Source organism: Poecilia formosa, unplaced genomic scaffold (genome assembly GCF_000485575.1).
Source record: "Poecilia formosa unplaced genomic scaffold, Poecilia_formosa-5.1.2 Scaffold156, whole genome shotgun sequence".
Classification (NCBI taxonomy): Eukaryota; Metazoa; Chordata; class Actinopteri; order Cyprinodontiformes; family Poeciliidae; genus Poecilia; species Poecilia formosa.
In genome coordinates this window covers 1-11973 of record NW_006800095.1, presented here as the reverse complement: position 1 = coordinate 11973, position 11973 = coordinate 1, and the positions used below count along the sequence as shown (strand labels likewise).

The 11973-nt window shown below is 36.3% G+C and overlaps 1 protein-coding gene across 1 annotated transcript; it reads left to right on the top strand.

The window, feature by feature from the left end:
• The first annotated feature begins 6344 nt into the window (after window positions 1-6344).
• LOC103146312 (metallophosphoesterase 1) lies at window positions 6345-10999 on the top strand. Its single transcript, XM_007564174.2, has 4 exons — window positions 6345-7057; window positions 7166-7274; window positions 8651-8754; window positions 10862-10999. Exons 1-4 carry the CDS (start codon window positions 6807-6809, stop codon window positions 10944-10946), a joined length of 549 nt encoding a protein of 182 aa, XP_007564236.1. The 5' UTR covers window positions 6345-6806; the 3' UTR covers window positions 10947-10999.
• The last annotated feature ends 974 nt before the right edge of the window (window positions 11000-11973 follow it).

Below are 11973 nucleotides of genomic sequence, written 5' to 3'. Positions count from 1 at the left end.
GAACTAATAAAAATAATTTAACTTCAGTGACTTTTAAGCTGCAAAGTTTTAATTTTTTTGTGGATTTTCTCTAATCCTCAAAAGGTAAAAATAGAGATATAAGCTTGATATATTTATTTTATATTTATGCACTCTTCTGGGATAAATTAATAGAGTTTATTTAAATCTCTCAGGCCCCAGGACACAGATGCTGTATTTTAACATATTTTTCTAATTTTCTGGAAGATTAAAGGTTAAAGTTCTGATTTATAAAGTCCAAACTGGTTCTGATGGGTTTGGGATCCGTGTCTCCTTTCTCACATCATTTCTTGAGTCCTTCTTTCTTCCTCGTTTCCTTCAATCCGTTTTATTTCTTGTCTCCTTCCTTCTATCCTTCCTTCCTTGGTTCTATCCTTTCTTCCTTGTCTGATTTCCATCATTTCTTGTTTCCTTCCTTGCATCCTTCCCTGTGTCCTTACTTGTTTTTTCTAGATTCCCATCTCTAAAACCTTCCCCCTGCATAAATATCTGCCAGAGAATCGAAGCTTTCTGTGTTTGCTGGTCGAACTTGTTTAGGATTCTGCACTAAATGTTATGGCCAGGTGGTGGCAGCATCATGCTGTGGGCCTCCAAGTTCCTTAACTTGACTTTAAAATCTGCAGCTTGATGGTTAAATCCTGGAACCAGTTTGGTGTTTCAGTGATCCCAGTCACACTTTCAAACTGGTTTTTGATGAATAAAGCCATCTTACTGGGAAGCTCTGAGCTCCACTGGTCAGTTCCCAGAAACCAATAATCAAACAGAACTATGTTGTTTTATTTGTTAACAGATAATCATCCAAATATTAATGAGGATTTCAGCATTTATGTGTAATTTTGGAGAAAATTCATCATTAATTTGTTTTTAATGAGTTCATTCCAAATAAACATTGATAAATAAATATTTAAAATTCAAACCAGACGTTTACATGAACTGAATAAAAAAGACAAATGTTTTTTTCTCTCTGTGGCATAAAATCAGAGCAAACTTCTCTTGTTTTGTCTGACATGTTTTTATTCTCCGTCTCAAACGGTTCGATCCCAACAGTAGCCATTTTCTTCATGTATATTTTTCAAGAATGTCCATTTATTTTCTTTATTTTTGTTCTGCAGCCATGGTTCCTCTTTGCTTTTTGCTGTGTTTGCCTACCAAGATGGCGCGGATCACTTCCAGTTCACACTAATAAATAAATCCGACATATTCTCTCATTATTGGTGTCACATTTAGCAAATATAAATTGTTTTGGTAATTCTAATTTACCTAAAACTAGATCATTTTGGTCTGATTTAAGCATACACTGTGAGAAAATAAATTATTGACGTTTTATGAGGTCTAAACTTTAGAAACGACAGTCGGACTTTTGCATATGAACAAATATCTCTGCACCTGAAGCGTCTCAGGCTGCAGAAGCGTTTCCTCATTTCAAGATGTGTAGTCACAGATTTCACACAAGGAAACCATTTACTCCCCAAGACAGAAGGTGAGGCGAAGCTCGCATTTAAATTCAACATCAGCAGTTTACTTTGAGATGTCACAACAAAAATATGAGTACAAATGTCTCCTGATGAGCCTGAAGTCCAACCAAACTTTAACATCTCAACTCCTAAACATTAAAGGTTCATGCTTCCTTGAACAGGTTAGGTCAGGTCAGCTCTGCCCGTTCTGGGCTCCTTCCAGCTGTTTTAAGCCTCTGTTACTTTAAATCAAAATAAGCTGCTGCTGGAAAAGCAGAAGTAGAGTCTCCTGCACAATCAACAAAAATGCATCTGACTTTTTATTGTGTTTTGTTTTGCAAAGCAATAAAACCCGTCGAACAGCGAGCTCTGGAAACTAGCTTGCCTGTTTATGAGTCAGTCAAATGACTGTCGCCCTACTGGATATTCAGGTCTGATGACGTTCTGTAAAACACAAGAGAAGGACAGGTGTGTTCAAGGTTCCTGCAGCTTACCTGATCTTTCTGAGTATCCTGACTGTCGTTACAGTTCATTAGAGTCTCGATTCATTAAACCTGCAATGTGTGAAACTATGACTGAAACACTTGCAGTCGTTCATGGCTCAGGTGCAACATTAAAGGTGTTTATCCAAATGATCAACTTACGTCATCATATTTAAAGTTACATTATCAGACGGACTAAAATATAAAGTTAAGTGGAAACTTGGTATTGTAAGCATAAAAATTGTAATTTATAGAATTTCTTTTAAAAATGATAAAATCAGGCAAAATACTTTTTTCCTTCCAAATCAGCTTCTTTCAATAAAAAAACGTGTGAAACTTTAACAAAAGCGGCAGGTGTGTGTCTGAGTCTGATGAATTTTTGTTTGTTCTTCATTCAGTGGGTAGAAAATCCAGAAATTTTACTCAAGAGTAGAAATACTTCATAATGAAACTACCCAACTAAAAGTACAAAGTACATCATGGTAAGAATACTCCCAAAAGTAAATTTTACTCAAGTAAATGTAACTAGTTACTACCCAACTCTGCAAATAAGTAATTTAGAGCTAAAACCAACGATTATTTTAGTAATTTATAAATATATGAATAAGTCAGACAATTAATCAGTTACTGGGATATAAAAAGAAATTCAGTTATCAAGTTTATACACCATTAGAAATACACTCAATTCCTTTATTATGTTAAAAAAATATATTTTATTGTCTAATATACAATAATAAGTGTGACTGGCAACAGCAAATGTGGGACCATTTATAAGTGCTAAAAACAATAAAACTAATTAGAAATTAAGGTTTTCCTACAGAGTTCCCTGCCTTGCTGAATATTTTTTGGTCTAGTTTCAAGTGAAATTATCTTAGTTCACTTGAAATAAGACAAAACTAACATGCAAGAAAGTTTTCATCAGCTTGTTTTGAGTCAATTATTCCTTAATGTTGATGAATAAGTTCTGGTTCCATTTGCAGATCATTTAACTCGTAACAAGACATTTTTCTCATGATAAAAGTTAAATGATCTGCCAATGAAACGTTTTAATCAACATTAAGGAATAATTAACTTAAAAGAAGCTCCTGTGTCTCCTACATCTTGATGAAAAGTTATTTGTATGTTAGTTTTGTTTTATTTCAAGTGGCTCAGGTATTTTCACTAGATTAGATCAAAAATAATTCAATTTGTAACATGGGAAAAATGTCCCTTTTAAATTGCTAAATTAGTTGATGATTATTTAAATAATTAATCGTTTCAGCTCTAGTCATTAAAAGCCTATAATTGATTTAGCAGACAGTATTTCCCATGATGGAGGAATTTAACCTTTTGACCTGAACTGTATTTAATCAGCCTGAGTAAAAAACTGTAATATATGCAGTAAACAGCAGCTTTAAACCTTTGACGCTGATGTTTAAGTTGTAATAAGATCAAGCTCTGCTTTTTTATTTATTTATTTTATTTCAGATACACTGTGAGGGAGACTGAACTTCCTGTTCAGAGCAGAACCAGAACCAGTGGGACTGGGTGGAGATCCGTTCGCTGACCCACAGACAGCAGAACAGCAGCTGGTGTTACGATTATCGACACCATAAACGTCCTGCAGCCAAAGACAATTACAGCAATCACAGCCAAACACATCTGGAATGTAAAGAAGCCGATTTAAAATCACACGTTTCTCACACAGCTGCAGATTGATTTACGTTAAATCAGTTGATCTACGGAGAACATTAATGCATATTAAGGCAAGTTTGTGTTTTAACAACTGAAATAAAACATTTTGCTGGATGATAAGTTGTTCCAAAATTTATTGCGATAAACAATAATATTGTTTTGAGATCATTTTCAAGTAATATGATGGTAATAATGGCAAAATGCAACCGGAACTGGAAGACATTTTAAATATCCGAAATAAATAAAAACAACAAATGAAATGAATTATGAAGTATCTGAAAAGAAAACCTCAAGTTGAGCCCAAAGCACCAGACTGAAGATCACTTTAGATGGAGAGAAGAGAAAAATTATAATTCAAACAAATTAAAATTATTGAGTATGTTTTAATTTATTGTGGAATTAATTAATTTAATTGTGGCATTAGTGTTTTTACAGGGTGTTCCAAGTATTCAAGGGTTAGACCTTTCATATTTTACGTTTTAATAAAATAACTCACTGAGTTTATCTATTACATCAAGTTCCAATAAAATACATAAAATGTTGAAGTTATTATGCCACAAAGTGTGTCGAAGTGAGAAAGAGTGTGAATACTTTTGCAAAGTACAGTTTGAAGTCTGTAGTTCAGGATATTAAATATATTAACTGTTCTGTTTAAATTTCTAAAAGTGTGAAGATTTGGAAGCAGAATATTTTTCTTTTCCTTCGGCTAAACATTTCTACGTTAAGCTGCAAGGCGGATACAGAGTGTAAGAGCGCAGCTACTGTATGAAGACATATTTTATGGATTCCTCTTTAAGTTTTCAAGGCGCAATCAGCTGTTAAATAAAGAAAATGCAGAGTAAATATTCCGCGGTAATTTGGCGCCCCCTCTAGAGGCGCCCCTGTGCGTCGCCTTTTGCGCCGCTGTTACCGTCATCCCCCCCCAACAATCTTCTTCATTCAGTCATGAAAAGTTTCTCTCTAGTCGTGCAGGTTCCCCTTGCGCTGCTTCTCTTTTCATCTTCCTCATTCTGCGTGTTAAAAGGGTCAGATACGAATCTAGATAAATCGATTGTCTTCCCTACAGAAACTCCCCAAACCGACCAGTTTTCCCAGTAACTGCCCTCTGATGACACAATTACCATCAGAGGCGAAGGGGCTGCACTCATAAACAGTCTGCAGCTGATTAGATTTCTCCCGTAAATCACTTAATCTCATTTGTCCCAATAGCTGTTGTCTCCTTTCCATCTGTCTGCTTTCGCGGATCCCTTATTAGATTATTGTTTATCAACAGAAACATTTTCATTACAGCCAGACTCATGTTAAGCGTCTTTTAAAAGCACCACTTTTACGTCAAATTGTTTAATTTAGTGTCTGCTTTCTCTCAAACACCCAGTCAAGCTCACATGTTTGAGTGCGGCCCTAACCGGAAGTTTTGTGTTCTTCCAAAGTAAAAGGCTCAACATGATGCAAATTTCATTTTGGTCACAAATATATAGTTTGTAGAGTGACAAACTGTATATATTTGGAACAGTATATATATTTAGGTTTTGGTAATAATTGCATTTCAAGATAAAAAAAAAGATGTACTACCAACTTTTTCCAACGTTTGTAGTTTTACTAAATCTGATTGCATCAATAGTAATAGCTTTCGAAAATGTTATTATTTTTATTTTATTTTTTACCGTTTTTACTTCACTTATGTTATTCAACACTCATTTTTCACTTGCATGTCCTTAGATTCTCCAAACTGTAAAAATAAAACTGTTTGAACTTGATGGATACTCAAATTATTACGTTGGAATAATTGGAATAAATTTGTTCTAAGTTGTAAGAAAATTGATATTATGAAGAGAATTTTCTAGACATTCATTTTAAGATATTTCTGTCCATTTAAAAATGTATGCAGGTATCATAAATCAAAATAACTAAAATAAAAAACAGAATAAAAAAATGCAATGTCTGATAATTCTAGAAAAAAATATTATGAATTTTTTTTATTATTATCATGTTTCTGTCACGCACAGTAAACCATTAGCAATCTTTCACCCAGACTTTTTGACAGTTGAGTATACTACTACTACTAATAATAATAATAATTATTATTATTATAAAATAGTTAAACCTGGAAAAAAAGACAAAATAAAAACACTTTGCAACAAATTGTTGTACGGAGGGCAGATCCTGCCATAATCAGCAGGAACACAATAATTACATGTTGTGTAATATAAAAGGGCAAATACTTCTTTTGCCCTTTTTCCTTTAACTTTTACAAAGAGTCAAAGGGGAAAAGAAAACATTATAGGAAAAATAAAAAAGAAATCTGTAAATAATTGAACAAAGGAGAAAATATAAAGTGAGAAAATACAAAGAGGAAATGTTAGAGGAGAAAATAAACAAATAAAAAAGTGGCAGTAAAATAAAATAAAAAAAACAGAATGAGGAAAAATTATAAATAAAAACATGATAGTAAATACAAAATGTGTTAAATAAATGCAAAATATAAAAAAACTGAGAACAAATAAACAAGGAAGCTAAGAAAATAAGATTGGAAATAAAATAATATTTCTAATGTTATAATGTATAATTAATCATGTTGAAAATAAAAAATAGTGTTGATTCATATGTAACCAAATTAGTTGGAAAAAGTTATTTATTTATTTTTTGGAAGTGATTTCTGGCACTTCATCAAACCTTTTATTTATCTCTATATGTATTACCAATTTTGACAGAATCCATCCTCCATAAATTTGTACGCAACTTCAAAATAAAACTATATTCGTGCTGAAGACTCGCGGTTCGGGTTTGTCGTTGCTTCATTTTATAGAGATCCATAACCGGAAGTGTCGTTTCCAGCTTGACAGCGCTGAAAGGCTGCCAAACAGAGGCTGACTGATGCTGCCCGCTGCGGTCTCCCTCAATGAGCCGAGGCCGAGCTGAACTTTCACATCTCCTCCTCCGCCGTCTGGGTCCATAGAACCGAACCCGAAAAAACGCTTCTTTTTTTTCCTCAGATGCTCCACAGCCATTTTAAATTGAGCATCCCTCTGTGGGAGATCTGAAATAATAATAATATTACTAATAAAAAAAAATTAAATAAAATCCCTCCGGGTCTGCGGGAGGAGCGGGTCTGAACTGAGGAGATGCCTGACGGGTGGCTCGGTTCTTCTGGGCATCCCGAGCATCGATTAGCGGAGAAATGCTGAAGTTTAGCGGCAGCTCGGTGGTCGCGGCGCTGCTCATCGCGGTGGTTTTCGGCGCTTTCTTCTTCTGCGAGTATCTCATCTACTTCCCGACCATCCTCAAGTGCGCCTGGCCGAAGCTGAGCCGTGCCCGGGGCGGAGAGGGCACCGACGGGCGGCCGGCGGACGCAGCGGTCCGCGCCATGGTGCTTTCGGACACCCACCTCCTCGGAGCGGTGGGGGGACACTGGTTCGACAAGCTCAGGAGGTAATCTCTCCATTTTACCCATCCATTTTAAACACCAGTAAGGTGAGGTGAGGTGAGGCAATAAAAGGAAAAGCCAAAAAATGACAGCGGGGTTGTTTCCAAACGCAGGGAATGGCAGATGGAGCGGGCTTTCCAGACCGCGCTGTGGCTGCTCAAGCCCGAAATAGTCTTTATTCTCGGGGATATCTTCGACGAAGGCAAGTGGAGCTCCCAGAAGGTAACAGAGCTCCATGTTTTCCCTCCTAATGCAGCTGCACTGCTTTTGGATTATCCTAACCATGCTTGGAAATAATAATAATAGAGGAAATAAACTGTGCATGATGTGGATTTAGAGGGTTCTGATCAGATTCTGGTTCTGTTTGGGCCCACAGACCGCAGGGTCTGATGTAAACATCTGCAGCCTCCATCCATCTCTCCACACAATGCTCCATTTATTTCACTGATGCACTGATTTTGGCAGGTCAGCGATTACCGATCTTTAAAAATCCTGACCTGCCGATTCTGATTTTGGCCTTTACCAAATTTGTCTGAAATGTTACAAGATATAGCAAGAAAGTCCCTGAATTGGCAACACCGAGGTGCCTATTGTTAACTGCAAACGAGCAGAAATGACCCGGTGGGCCGGCCTGTCAGCCAAATCTCTCTCACAGGAGAGCAGAAAAGGACAGTGGATGATTTTTAGACCTTTGCTGAGGTGGATCAGGTCCGAAAATTGAGGAAATTGGTGCCGATTGGCCGATAAATTGTCTGGCTCATAAATCGGAGCACCCCAAATTTATTTCACTCACGCTGTAAAAATCATAGAATCTGAGAATATGATGAAATATAACCATTAAGTTTGAGCAGTTTGCCAAACACAAATAGAAAAATGTACAACAATCGCTCCTATTGTCATTTCTAGACCCGGCTGCAGCTCTACTTCCTCAGTGTTTGTTGAATCCTAAAGAAATGTTCCGACTTTCTGACGATTGTTTAGATTAAATTAGGGCCCGGTCTGTCAGTCACACCTTTCTCACCAGAGAGCAAATGGTTGATTCTTAGACCTTTGCCAAGCTATTTAGGATCGGCTTCACATGTAAAAATCGGCCGATCGCCAATCTCCCAATATTAAGGAAATTGGCACCGTTAAATCGGCTGGCCGATAAATCGGTGCGCCTAATAACAAATGAAATATTAATCAGCATTGTGATGTGCAACGACGGCACTTGACAAAATTTAATGTCTGAACTGTGTTTCTATGACTTTGTATTATTATTATTATGCTGTTTGAAATGTCTTGCTGCTGAAATGTGCTCTACACATAAACACATAAACTGATTGACTTGAAATAAAACATTTTTTCAGGGTTATAAATATCCTTTCGCTGCTAAACCTCCTCACGTGTTAATAGTTTCAGCTCTAATAGAAAAGCAGCATCTGAGGGCCAATTAGAGCCTCATCACAGAAAACTTTAAACCCCTGAAGTAATTAATGGCCTCTGGCGGGGCGCCGCGGCTCGGAGCAGCCACCTCGGCCTTCCCTGGAGATCCCATTAGGACTCCTGAACTGCTCAGGTGAATTTCTGAAACCTTCTCTCTCCGTTTCTCTCTGCAGCACTGGGAGGACGACGTGCGCCGCTTCCACAGGATGTTCAGGCACTCCTCGGACACAGAACTGGTCGTACTGGTCGGCAATCACGACATCGGGTTCCATTATGAGTAAGCACGCAACGCCTCTCCGCTTTTGCTCCTTTTGTGTAAAAATAAAACAACGGTTGACCTTTCAGAGGCGGGACGCTGCTGAAAATCCTGATGAATTAAACCCTGAGATTAGAGCTCACACTCCCTGAGCATACTGATTTTATTTTTACTGCCGTCACTGTTAAACACAAAATCTTACCAAATATTTCCTGTCTGGTTTTAATGCAAATATTTTTTGTGAACACATTTGAGACAACATTTGCTTTGAATAAATAAACTGAATTAAATATCTTAGTACACTTGAAATATGACAAAGCTAACTTACAAGAAACAGGAGGTTGTTCTAAGCCAGTAATTCCTGAAGACTGATAAAAGGTTCTAGTTCCACTGGCAGATCATTTCACTTCTAATATGGGAAAAAATGTTTTATAATAAGTGAAATAATCTGCCAGTGGAACTAGAACTTTGTATCAATATTCAGGAATAACCAGCCTAAAACAAGCTCATATTTCTTGCTTGCTGAAAAGTTACAATAAAGTTAGTTTTGTCGTATTTCCAGTGTACTAATATATTTCCACTATAAACTAGACCAAAATAGTTGGATACATTCTGTGTTTTTGCAGTGCTGCTTCCAGAAATAGCTACCAGGAGTATCAGCGAAATCTTCTCTGCTGCAGAGCCGGAAAAACAAAAGGAGACGAGTTTGTCCACATTACATAAATGTTTCAGAAACGTTTGAGGTGTGAACCAATCGGAACGAGTTTAGTTAGATAATGCCAGAGTTATGTGTAGTAAATGCTGTCAGGAATGAGAACACACTGCAAAAACACAAAATGTAACTTAGTATTTTTGTCTAGTTTCTAGTGCAAATATCTTAGTACACTTAAAAAGAGACAAAACTATATTATAAGTAACATTTCAGCTAGATAAATTAGCTTTTTAAAGAAATAATTCTAAAAAAATAATTCTGGGAGATTATTTAACTTATTTTCCCATGTTACAAGTGAAAATTTATCAATATTAAGAAATTATTGACTTAAAACAAGCTCCTATATTTGTTGAAACATTATTTGTAAGTTAGTTTTGTCTTATTTCAAGTGTATTAAGATATTTGGACGAGAAACTAGAACATTAAATACTTGTGTTAGATTTTGTGTTTTTGCAGTGCACACAGTCTGAACTCTTTGGAAAACACAAAAGGCTTCATTGACTGAGGTTTCCTTACCATCAGCCCTCTGCACACCACCCTGCTGCACAAAGGTGAACCAAACACGGACTACTGCACCACTGCAAAACTGCAGAGTCTCGTTTTAGGAAGACACCTGGTTGTTTTTTTCAAAGTAACACAGGGCCTAGAAAAATATATAAATGTTGAGTATTATCACATGCTGTCCAGATCCATATTTTATTGGGATTTTGTGTGGTGGATAAACAGGCAGTAATGCATAATTGTGATGCGGAAGGAAAATGAGACATGATTTTCAAAATATCAAGTGTTTACATTCAGCCTGATCTTAGTCAATACTTTGTAAAAATGACTTTTTGCTTCAGTTACAAATCAAAGTCCTTTGGGAAATGCACCAGTTCTGCACCTCTACAGACTAACTTTCTTTAAAGAATTTCACTCTTTACATTTAAAAGCAAGTTTTTCATAATATAACTCAATGTGATATATATATACATATATATATAAAATGTAAAATAAATTAATGTTCTGAAATGTTTGTAGTCTGGCAGCAAACTAAAGAAGAAAGTATTTATTTTTTATTCCTGTGGAAACTTTTAAACAGCAGCAGCGCCGCAGCTCTTAGTGGTTCTAGTTCATTTTTGATGTTTGAGACTTGCGCTATGTTTCAGAGATGTTGCATTCATTGTTTTTGCAGAAGGAAAGTGACACACGGTGCAGAAAATAATCTCGCAGTTAAATTTTTGATGCATGTGCTTCAGAGATGTGGGATTATGTCGACATGCGGCTGCTCTTACGGGCTTTGATTCAATCCGTGCAGCAGGGAGTGGAACTGGCACAGCCCTTATGTAACAGTGCATGACAGGCATGACGTGCCGGGCTGAGCAGCAGCTTTTTAACCCTCACTGTTTGCGTTGTTGTGTTGTGTTTCCCCTGCAGGATGGACTGGTTCAAGCTGCAGCGCTTTGAGAAGGTCTTCAACGCCTCCTCCACCAGGATTGTTACCAAAAAGGGAGTCAAGTGAGTGACAGGAAGTAGAAAAGCATAAAATGCTGCAGCCATCAGTTAGGCTTCTTCACAAGAAAAAAATACACATTATTTAGTTTCTAGTAAAAGTCACTCTACACCTATTGTAAAAGTTCTCAGACTTTTCCTCCCTATTTTAAGAGATGGATTTTTTAATAAAGGGGGGTTCTGTTGAGATGCTATGAGCGGTTAGTAGCTTACCCAGTTTTATTTCTCTCTAAATACATTTAAGTATTTTTTACAGGGGACTTTTTCTGTATTAAAATACAATACATTTAGCCCTGACTGATACATTGTGATAAACGATAATATTGTTGTTTTAAGACCATTTTCAAGTAAAAATGTAATAATAATGGTAATGGCATAATGATGGAAGAACAGATTCTTAAAGATCAATAAACTTTAAATTCTAAAGAACCATGAGCACATTAGCAACTGGAAGACATTTTAAGTATCCGAAATAAATAAACAACAACAGAAATAACAAATGGAAAGAATCATAGTCTCTGTAAATACAAAAAAACAGGCTGGTTGAGGCCAAAGCACCAGATTGAAGATTTTTGTCGTCCAACTTTTGGTGGAAAGTGAAAAACAATAAATCATGCAAATGGAAATCACTGTTTAAATTTGTCATGCAATTAATTAATTGGTTTATTACTCATTACAACAGTGCCAGTTTAGATTGACTAACACAATAATTTTGATTAATTAATAACAAAGATTCTAACACGTTACAAATTTTAAGTCATTTAATCAATCTGGCTTTTATTTTATTATTTTTTACACAAAAGTCCTGAGCTGGAACCTTTGTGTTTCTTATTGTGTTTCTGGTTCGCCTGTAAACCTGACGCACAAGTGACATCTATAAGCAAGAGCAATGACCGACAAAGCCATTTCTCTTGGCCCACCAGAGGTTAAAGTTCCCTTCATAAAACAATCTAATGCTTGAAAAGTCTGTTGTTGTGCTCAAATTGTGCTAAAAGGAGTTAGCCAATCACTGAAGCTACTCAAGCCTAAAATAGCAT